General features: G+C 40.0%; 2 protein-coding genes across 2 annotated transcripts; both read right to left on the bottom strand.

Annotated features, from left to right (window-relative positions):
- Positions 1 to 3: 3 nt before the first annotated feature.
- BDZ99DRAFT_460690 (uncharacterized protein) lies at positions 4 to 690 on the bottom strand. The gene is made up of 2 exons (XM_033719440.1): positions 352 to 690; positions 4 to 279 (listed from the first exon to the last, which is right to left on the bottom strand). The coding sequence occupies exon 1, from the start codon at positions 669 to 671 to the stop codon at positions 480 to 482; it is 192 nt and encodes a 63-aa protein (XP_033580413.1). The 5' UTR covers positions 672 to 690; the 3' UTR covers positions 4 to 279; positions 352 to 479.
- An 8,335-nt stretch (positions 691 to 9,025) lies between these two features.
- BDZ99DRAFT_474102 (uncharacterized protein) lies at positions 9,026 to 9,828 on the bottom strand (the record flags this gene model as incomplete). The annotated part of the gene is made up of 2 exons (XM_033721869.1): positions 9,026 to 9,732; positions 9,810 to 9,828. 2 exons carry the CDS (start codon positions 9,826 to 9,828, stop codon positions 9,026 to 9,028), a joined length of 726 nt encoding a protein of 241 aa, XP_033580414.1.
- Between the last annotated feature and the right edge of the window lie 1,382 nt (positions 9,829 to 11,210).

The following is an 11,210-nucleotide window of genomic DNA, read 5'->3' on the forward strand; positions in this document are numbered from 1 at the left end:
TGAGGCTGAGGCATAGGCTGAGTCGTATGCTGAGTACTATCTTTCCTCTGAAGTGCCTTTTTCCGTGGTACCTTATCCTTTGCACCAGGCGGCCGCGCTTCTTAGCTGCAGGTGCAGCTGTAGGTGTAGCTGTAGGTGTAGCCGTAGGCGCTGCTGTATACGCTGCTGTATGCGCTGCTGTATACGCTGCTGTATACGCTGCTGTATGCGCTGCTGTATGCGCTGCTGTATGCGTTGCTATAGGTGCTGCCGTAGGTACTGCCATAGGTGCTGCCGTAGGTACTGCCATAGGTGCTGCCGTAGGTACTGCCATAGGTGCTGCCGTAGGTGCTGCCGTAGGTGCTGCCGTAGGTGCTGCCGTAGAGGTGCTGCTGTAGATGCAGCTGTAGGCCTAAGAAGGGCTGGATCAATACGAGAAAGATCAACCGGTGTAGCTGTCGACTGATAGGCATTCCGAGCGACAGGAACTGGACGAGGGACTACAGAAATAGGCGGTGCTGGCGGCGGAGATGTCGGCATGCGTCCTGGAGGTATGCTCGTATGTCCACTCTGTCTGGTTTACTACGGTATTTTGCTAGGCCGTAGCCCTGTGCTGATGCGTGCGCTTGTAGAGCAATATGCGCTTCCTCTGTTGTAGCGTAGTACGCCAGCCGTGGCGGCTGGAGGGCCATGGTGAGTGTGTTGTGGAGGGAGAGGAAGAGGATGTAATTGATTGTAACTAAGGCCGCCGCATTTGGAGAGAGCATTCGGAATTAATGAGCAAGTTAAGCGAGCGAATCGGAAGCTCCGGAGCAGTTCCCCAAGCCAATTAGAAGGCGGTGAAGCGCCAAGAGAGGGGGGGGTGTGTGGTTACTCGAAAAGGGGTGTGCGGCTACTCGAAAGGGGGTGTCAAATTACCCGCCCCCTTATTTTTTGTTCTAATAAAGAACTCTTTGTCCTAATAAAGGATTCTTTGTCCTAATAAAGGATTCTTTGTCCTAATAAAGGACTCTTTGTCCTAATAAAGGACTTGTTATATATAAAGAGGCTTTGTCTTATTAAAGAGATATTAACTCTTTATTACAACAAAGACTATATTCTAATAAAGAACGACTAAGGTATATTAAGACCGCTGCCTTGCTCCTTAAACTTAATCTTAACCAGTTTATATACTAATTAGTAATATACAATACTTATTTAAACCTTCACCATTTCACTACGTGCCTTATACCTTTACAGGTTATAAGCCCGGATAGCTCTAGCTAATTACAAGTCTAGAAACGCAACAAAGAACTATTACATCCGTTTTCAGACAAAACCAACGCAAACATTAATCTACCCCGCACGAACGTTAAAGAACAACAAAAACGTTAGTTTTCTTCAGACGGAACCAACGCAAACGTCAGATTACCCCGCTTGCACCCAATTATGGCTTCTTCCAATAAAAGCTACTATGTAGAGGCTAATTCCAACATTAGACGGAAATATAGATAACTTTCTGCACCGTTATTACCTAAAATTACTCCAGCAAGCCTAAATTATATTGGAAATCAAGATATTTCTTATTAAACCGAGCGTACATCCCATCACAAGGACAAAATTGACGGCCTTATACTAGAACTCAACAATAGTGAAATACAAATTAATACTATAATATCTGGATTGTTTCAATATACACCGGAAGGGAGGATTAAACTCTCTTATTATCTGAAAACAACAGAATATCCAGCTCTTCTACAATAAATTCACTTTTAGTGTTATTTTCCTTAAGGAATTACTTAATACACTAACTATGTACCGGAAATCTATTAAAAGAATTAACAAGAAAGAGCTCTCTCTATTAAGAATCCTTATCTCGCGCATCCTTTTCCTAGAAGTATTAAGGTTATATATAATAGTAGTATTAACCCAGAACGTGCTAGTATTAAGCTATACAAACGTTATAATAGGAAGACCCTGGAAGGAGCAGTTATTTATATTGGATTATACCCTTCTATACTTGTAATTCAGCCATTTTTTAAAGGTTACTACTAGTTAGTAGAAAATATAATAAGTCTTCTTACAACAAGTATATTATTACCAAAGGGAACGCAACGAGCTCAATTTATCTATCTACACAACAAGCTCAATTCTATCTATCTATCTATTTAAGATGACTGAGAAGATAACAATTAGAAAGCTTACTGGCCAAGCTAATTACAAAGTATAGGCTCTTAGAGTACAATCTCGATTAGTAGAAAAAGGGTGTTTGCACGTAATATTAGCTATATCTGCTGTTATAAAAGCGGATGCAGATTCTAAGGCATTAGCCACTATTAGGCTTACTATAGAAGATGGACCCTTATTACAAATCTAGTATTCTATAACAGCGTTAGAAGCATAGAATCCGCTTAATAACCTATATAGCCCTAAGGGCTTCAGCTCCGAGTTCCTTATTTATAAGGAACTATTTAATACTGTTTTATCTAAGTTCTCTTCTATAGAGGAATACCTTAATAAGGTTAAACAGTTAACAGATTAATTACGAGCTAAGGAAATACAACTACCTAATTAGGTAATAGTTGCTTAGGTTTTAAATAACCTTACAAGTCCTTATAAGGGCTTTATTACTACAGTAACACAGTTCTATAGAGAAGACTCTACTAGTATTAACTTAGAGAGTCTATTTTCTAATTTAATAGACGAATCTAGGCGCTAAGGCTCTAGAGATAAGGAACTAGCACTGTTTAATAAGAGACACCCAGGGAAATTCTATAAAAACAGTCCGCCGAAGCATAGTAAGGCTAATAAGCCTAACTACAATAAGACGAAAGTTAAAAAGAATAAGTATTATAAGAAGTGTAAAATAAACACTTACTATACAAAATATTGCTTTCATCTATTTCCTAATAAGGCTCCTAAGGGTTTTAGACATAGAAATAAGGACAATACGTCCTTATTAACAGTTTATAACCCTACTCCTATTTCTTCTAAACCTCCAGGTGCTAATAGTAGTAATTGGGACGACTTTAATATAGATACAGATGCGCCGGAGGAACAGGTATTTATAGCATCCTATACCCCTATAAAAGAAAACCAGGCTAATTTTATATTAGACTCTGGATCTACAAGCCACATAATTATAAATAGAACACTATTTAGTTCGTATAAGGCATAAGCTACAACGCTAAATTAGGGAGAAAATAAGACTACTATTTCTATAGGAATTGGAAATATAGACTTAGAGCTTAATAGGCATGTCTTTACGTTAGAAAACTGTTTATATATACCTTTGTTTAGCTATAATCTAATATCTATAAGCAAATTAGACTCTACGGGTTTATATATAACTTTTAAGGATAGAACTGCTACTATATATAAAAATAGTACAGTAGTAGCAACAGCCATATTGAAAAACTCTCTATACTATGTAAATATATATAATAGAAGTCTACTTGCTAGGCAAATAGATAAACTAACAAAAGGCAATTCGATAAATACATACATAGATAGAAATAGTCTATCTATTTAGCACCAACAAATGGGCTATATAAGCTCTAAGAAGCTTAGTATTCTATTAGGAGTACCTATAAAAGACCCTATACAATGCAAAGCTTGTATAAAAGCTAAAATAACTAAAAACAAGCGTAGTAAGGTAATAATAGCTAAACCTACTACTCTGTTATATAAAGTTATATCAAATCTTATAGGGCCTATAAACCCACCTAGTATAGGGGGTAATAAGTATGTTATATTCTTCTTAGACGCAGCGTGTAGATATTTAGACTATAAGCTATTAAAGAATAAAGCAGAAGCATATAATGCTTTTATAGAGTATAAGGCTACTGCCGAGAACTCTACTAAATGTAAGATAACGTACTTTAAGACAGATAATAGTAGAGAATATACTAGTAAGAGATTTAAACAATTGTTATCTACTTATAGTATTATTTATTAATTTTCTAGTCTATATACACCTGAACAAAACGGCCTAATAGAGCGTATTAATCTTACTATATTTAATATGGTACGTGCTCTTTTATATTATGCAGGACTACTATCTACTCTATAGGGAGAAGCTGTTAATGCAGCTGTATATATATACAATAGAACTCCCTATACTAGCTTAAATAGAAAAACTCCTTATAAGCTATATTACAATATTAAGCAAGAGAGTATATATAATACTAATATCAGGGTATTCGGCTCTACTGCATACTATAAGGTAAAAACGCACCTTAGAAAATTAGAACCTAGAGCAAAAGAAGCTATAGTACTAGGTTATAGTTCTAATAGCTATAGGCTATTAGATATAGAATCTAATAAGATATTTTAGGCAAGAGACGTAACTATTATAGAAGACTCTTTTAAGAAGTCTATAGAATCTATTAGTATGCTAAAAGAGGAGTATACTGTTAATATAGAGCCAATTAGAAGCTCTAATAGTATAGATACTTATAATAGCAATTTAGAAGATAAATTAGCGCTATCTAATAGCCTAAATATACAAAATTCGACAAGTATATATATATATAAAGGCAAGAACCTACTTCTATAAGTATATATATAGAAGATAATCTATCTAAAAACAAGTTAGCCTTAATTATTAATTTTAATAACAAACCAAATATATATAAGCAAGCAATAGCCTCTGCTAATAAGGATAAATAGCACGAAGTTATAGAAGCTGAAGTAAATCAGCTTAATAAGCAAAATATATAGAAGTTAATAGACTTACCAGCTAATAGAAACGCCTTAAAAGGACGTTGGGTTTATAAAATAAAAACTAATAAAGATAACAATATTACTAAATATAAGGCAAGATGGGTAGTAAAAGGTTTTAGTTAAACATATGGCATAGATTACAAAGAAACCTTTGTAAATACCTGCCGTCCAGAAGTATATAGGCTCTTATTAATACTAGCAGCCTATTATAACCTAGAGATAATATAATAGGACTTTAAAAATGTATTTACGCATGCCGATCTAGATAAAGAACTATACGTGGAACAACTACATAGTTTCAGTTTAGATAATAAGGTATATAAGCTAAATAAAGCTTTATACGGCTTAAAACAATCGCCTAGACAATAGTATAGGTATTTAGCCACCTATCTAGAAAAATACGGCTTTAAAAGCACTATAGCAGACCAGGCAGTATTTAAAAATACATTTTTAAACATTATAATAGTCTGTTACGTAGATAACTTACTAGTATTTAGTCCTAATATAAAGGATATAGAAGAATTGCAGGTAAAGTTAAGTAAAGACTTAGAGTTAACTAACTTAGGCCCAATTTCTTACTTCCTTGGCATAGAAATAACACGTAATAGAGAAGAAAGATTACTCTTACTAAGCCAGAAAAAGTATATAAAAAGTATATAAAAAGTATACTATCTAGATTTAACAAGGAGAAATTAAATCCTGTCTCTCTACTAGGAGATGTAGGCATTAAACTAGATAAAAATAGCGAATAAGCTACTAAAGAAGATATTAAGCTATACCAGCAGTAAGTTAGTAGTCTTATATATCTATCTACTAAACAAGGCCAGATATAGCGTATAGCGTAAATATATGCGCTCGCTTTATATCTAATCCTAGCCCTATACACTTTAAGGCGCTAGATAGAATCTGGAAGTACTTATTATATAAGCCTATACACGGAATAAGTGTTAAATTTTCACCTAATAATCCAGCACCGTATATATTAGGCTACTTGGATGCAGATCACGGGGGTGATATAATAGGTAGAAAATCTACTACAGAATACTACTTTTCCTATAGCAAAACGCCTATAAGTTGGAATAGTAGACTATAGAAGTCTGTAGCACTATCTAGTTGCAAATCTAAATATATAGCACTAAAAGAAACTATAAAACAGTATATATACTTAATAAGTATACTAAAACAACTTAATATTAGAAACACAGAGGACTTCTATTTATTTACAGATAGTTAATCAGCTATAGAATTAGCTAATAATCCTAAACACTACTCTAAAACAAAGTATATAGATATACAATATTACTTTATAAGAGAAAATATACAAAACAGGTTAATAAAACTAGCGTACCTTAATACTAAGGAATAAATAGCTGATATATTCACTAAACCGCTAGTAGGAACTAGTTTTACTAAAATAGTAGACTATATAAGACTAGATTCCAAATAGATACATCTATAGAAGATAATATATTGTGTAAATAGATATATACATAGAATTCTATCTATATATATATATATGTGCAAATACAATTCTATATATCTATCTATCTATCTATCTATCTATCTATCTGTCTAAATTAGATAAGATAAGGTAGAATAGAATATAACGCTTATAGGGGCGTATTAGAACAAGAATAAGCAATATATTTCTTTGTTTTATTATCTATATATACATAGATACAAATCTATTTATAGATCCTTTGTTCCTTTATTCTAATAAAGAACCCTTTATTATTCTTTATTCTAATAAAGAACCCTTTATTATTCTTTATTCTAATAAAGAACCCTTTATTATTCTTTATTCTAATAAAGAACTCTTTATCCTAATAAAGGACTCTTTGTCCTAATAAAGGACTCTTTGTCCTAATAAAGGACTCTTTGTCCTAATAAAGGACTCGTTATATATAAAGAGGCTTTGTCTTATTAAAGAGACGTTAACTCTTTATTACAACAAAGACTACGTTCTAATAAAGAACAACTAAGGTATATTAAGACCGCTGCCTTGCTCCTTAAACTTAATCTTAACCAGTTTATATACTGATTGGTAATATACAACACTTATTTAAACCTTTACTATTTCACCACGTGCCTTATATACCTTTACAAGTATTACTAGTAAGGTGTTAATCCTTCTTCTATTATAATAGCCGCGCTAGGTCTAAATTCGCCTTTAAGTTAATAGCTGTATAAATTAGGTAGAATGCGCATCCTGTCTAATTTATATAGCTATTACCTGCTATCTATTATAAGTCTACTAGGTATTTGCTAGGCTGTGTAAATAGGCCTAATAAAGGGACCTAGAGCTGACTGTTACTGCTATTATATACTACGCCCTATAGCTATTGCCAGCTGCTTTATATTACCTGTAATATTCTTATAATAATAGGCCGACCGTGTTTTGCAGACGTAGGCCTATTAACAACTCCACGCCGGGCAGCTGTTAGTTCCTTAGCTATCTACTAACTAAGCTTATTATCCTTCTACTGCAGTTTAATACTAGTACCCGCCTTCTAGTATTACTTCCTAGCTCTTTAAGTTCTGGAATACTGCTGTGCCGGTAATAGGGGATGTAATAGGGTTCTTCCTAGCCTTGCTGTAAGCATAATCTTAGAATAGAATAAGTATAGAGGTATCCTGTCGCCTTAATAGCCTACACTCCCACTGGCAAGTAAGGCTAGCTTGTGGTCCTGGATCGGTACCCCAGGTATTAAGACGTTGGATGGTTTTCATAACTATTTCCTCTGTTTGAGTTGTTGTCTGTTAATATTAAGCCTGACGTTGGCGGCGCTAAGACCTGTGAAAACTCTGCAATTCTGGCTGCGAGCAGCGGGCGATGTCTTCAAAGGCACCCGCCAGCAACGACAACGTCGTGCACCAGTAACCGACGTGATTCTCACTCTCGTGTAAGCCTTGCGGTTTGAACAAGACGGAAAGGAACGCCCGTACGACAATACGGGTCGAATCACGATTTTGGTGTTCCTTTTAACAGCTTATAAAAGGATGTAAAATAGCAATATTACCCGTGGCTTTCGCGTAGTGCAAGTTTCTCGTTCCTCGAAATTTGCCCCACTTCCACCTAACTAGTTAGGTGGCCGCCATCTCAGTGCACCGGCCACCTCAACGCGTCAGTTGTACATAGATTATTTGACACCGTGATTGCTCCATCAACATCATGGATTTGACCTACAAACAAGAAGAAATGCGCGTGCAGGATGCATTGGCAGCCTTCCACAACAATACATTCCCCTCCCTACGAAAAGCTGCTGCCCATTATGGCGCCAAATACTCACGCGTCACAAATCGTGCCCGAGGCCTTCCACCACGGAATGAACGTATTCCACACAACCTATTACTGTATCCTTATAAGGAAGAGGGCCTTCTGATCTGGCTAAGACAACGTGATCAATTAGGAACGCGTGCTACTACATCAGAATTGGAGTGGGAGTGCAATTCAATTTTGGCCGGCCGCCATACCGGCACAGGCGACCCCCCCCTCTGCGGCGAGCATTGGACACGCCGTTTCCTCCTGCGGCACCCGGAATTCAACCTGCGCACTGAGAATCCTAAGGACCTTGAAAGGCAGGCAGCGGAGGACCCAAAAGTGCTGTCGCGTTGGTATAAGGACTACAACAATACCGTGGGCCTGTATAGCATACAACCAAGAGACCAGTACAACTATGATAAGACAGGCGTGCGCCTAGGCATAGGCAAGAAGGAGAAGGTTATCACAACGTCCAAGAGCATTCAAATCACCGCTGCAAAGGATACCAACCGTGAATCAGCCACGGTTGGTGAATGTATCTCTGGCGATAGAGAGGTGCTGCCGCCGCTTATCCTTTTGGCAGGCAAAACCATCCAAAAGCGATGGCTCACCAACACCACGGAGGAACTACCAGGCAACTACTTAGTAGGCGTGAGCGACACTGCATACATTAACAATAAGCTGCTTTTCCGGTGGGCAAAGCACTTTGAATTGTTTTCCAGGAAGCGTTAGATTGGCAAAAATCGGCTCTTGATATTGGATGGCCATACAAGCCATTTCACAAGGCAATTTATTGAGTACTGCAATAAGCATTATATTATCCTTTTTGCTACAATTCCTCATACAACACACATCTGCCAGCCGCTTGATGTTGTGGTGTTTCAACCATACAAGCATTGGTATGGCAAGGAAGTGGCTCGAGCGTATCCCCTTTCCCGTTGACTTTGGTCCTACGTTATCGATAAGGATCCAGCCAATAGGAAGCTCTCGTTTGACCTGATTCTTGGCACCGTGATGGGAGCTGCACAGGACCTGAGGTTATTCAAATCCGTGATTTCTATGCATATATTGATATTGTAGCTAGTCCTTGGTGTTGAGCCTTGCCAGATGTTCACCCCAACATGTTCCTCTCGTGCAGAACGGAATTCTACAGACTGTACAGCCCCACGAGGTTCGTGGAGGCCTTGTGCGACGCTTCCAGCCGTCGGAGTCCTCCCGTTTCTTCATTGTAGAGTTCGCAAATAGATTTGCTAGTGGCTTACGAGCTGCCCGGTGTGGTGTTGTAGTTGGGCGCTTGGCCTCTATGCAAGCGCTGCAGAAGACCTGTTTCCGCCACACACGCTTGTGCTGATGCTCCTCCACCGGCCTCCATACAATATCCTTTGTGCTCTTCCTCCTCTGTGTTTTATTTGGCTCGCGAGGACGAACGGAGGACTCGAAGAGGGCATCTCGGAGGTCGCGACGGTACTGCTTATGGCTCTGCTCGCGCGAGCCTCTGTTGCCGGGCGGGGGCTTGTACGTAGAGAGGAGGAAGGTGTTGTCGACAGCTGTATCCAACAGGAAATGGAACAGTGGTTTCCAGGTCTTCCTGTGGACTCGAATTGTATTGTAATTGCTGCGGTACTGGTCTGCGTGGTCGACAGCGCTCATACAGTGGTTGTACTCGTCAATTAGGTCGGGAATAGGCAGCCAAGCTCTGGGCCCGTCGCCAAACATCCTAATAGTTTGTGTGTAGCCTGTAGCAGTTGTGGCAGGTCGCTTGCGGTGCTTCTCAACGCTGGATTGACCTGGCGATGTATGACGTCAGCGGCTCTGCGGCATGGTGTTGAGGCTCTGCGACCTTAATTAAAGCCGCCATACTCACTATCATGGACTGTAGACATAAATAGAACCACCGTGGCGTCTTTCCATGCAAACTGCATCACCTGGCGACTCTTAGAGAGGGCTCCGTAGAGCTTCCCCCATGTAATCTGGCCAGAATGATTTAATTTGAGGTCTATCAGCGATGCTGAGAAGGGCTCTGCAGGCACCTTCTTTTTGCGCGCTGTCCGTCCTTGTATGCAACCTTGTGTGTTCTCCTCGACAGCCTCCTCAATATCTATGGCCTCGTCGCCCAGCTCCTTACGCCGTGTTCGTGTCGTTCGCACAGTGCCAGCTGCCCCAATTCCTAGGCCTCGGAGCCTCTTAAAGAGCTTCACCGAGCTGAAGAGATTATCCAGCCAAACCACGTGCTTGTGAGGGGGGTAGAGGACCTCGTTGGTGACCGGATTGCGCTGTGTAAGGAGGTCGAGTACAACAGCTTAGGTCTTTGTGAAGCCCTCATCGAGGAAGGACTTATCCAGGTCCACCGGGCCTTTCTTATCGCCCTTAGCATGCCATAGCCAATCTAGAACATAGCCATGGTTAGCTAGAACCCAGATTTTGAAGCCCTCGGGCGTTGGCTTCGATGGTATGTTAACAATCTCGGGGGCCCTGCCTGTAAAGCGCTGAATAGTCTCATCAACAGCTAGGTGAGGCCCGGGGTTCTAGTGCATGCGGCAGCGTACGCGTAGGTGCTCTGAGAGCTCATCTACGCGGTCGAATGTTGTATGGAAGCCATCCTCAGGCATAGAGGAGCATCGAACATGGCGATCTAGCTGCTCAAAACGGTCCTTTGATATGTAGTCCGATACCTTGTGATCCGCTCCACGGGCCCGGGGGCCCCAGTAGTCCTCTACTGCAGATTCCACCGTAATTCCCATGTGAATAACCACGCCAAAATATGCATACAGCTCCTCTCTGTATGTAGGCTGCCACTTCCTAGGCCTCCTCTTTGGCATACGCTCGTCCGGTGTCGGGTGAGCCTCTGCATGCTGGTTTGTCCACTCCACCATCTTATCAACCATTTCGTCGGTAAAGAATAGCCTGAAAAGGCGTAGGGGGCCGTGCCTGTCAAGACTGGGAGGCAGATAGGCTTCTCCGGGGTCCCAATAGTTGACTATTGGAAGGGGAGTGAACGTAGGTAAGGGCCATGGCTCTGGGGGTGGATTTTTCGAATTTTTGGTGCGTAGATCACTCTTCTTAACAAAGTCGATGTCGTTGGATATTCTGGGCATTTTGTGGCATTGATTTGGTGCAAATAGCTAGCTAATTCGTTTGTTTACATGTTCCGTTGATGCCTCGCGAACATCTGGGCACGGTGTTGGTGCACGGTGCAGCTTGGCGTTGCACCCCAACGGTGTAAGGGATAGTGACGGAGTACGTGTTCCTAGCCAGCTAGCCTACG

This window comes from Mytilinidion resinicola, assembly GCF_010093595.1.
Source record: "Mytilinidion resinicola strain CBS 304.34 unplaced genomic scaffold BDZ99scaffold_5, whole genome shotgun sequence".
Lineage (NCBI taxonomy): Eukaryota > Fungi > Ascomycota > Dothideomycetes > Mytilinidiales > Mytilinidiaceae > Mytilinidion > Mytilinidion resinicola.

What these genes read in the sequence shown, in the direction of transcription:
- BDZ99DRAFT_460690 (XM_033719440.1), bottom strand. Translation starts at nt 671, where the DNA reads ATGGCCCTCCAGCCGCCACGGCTGGCGTACTACGCTACAACAGAGGAA.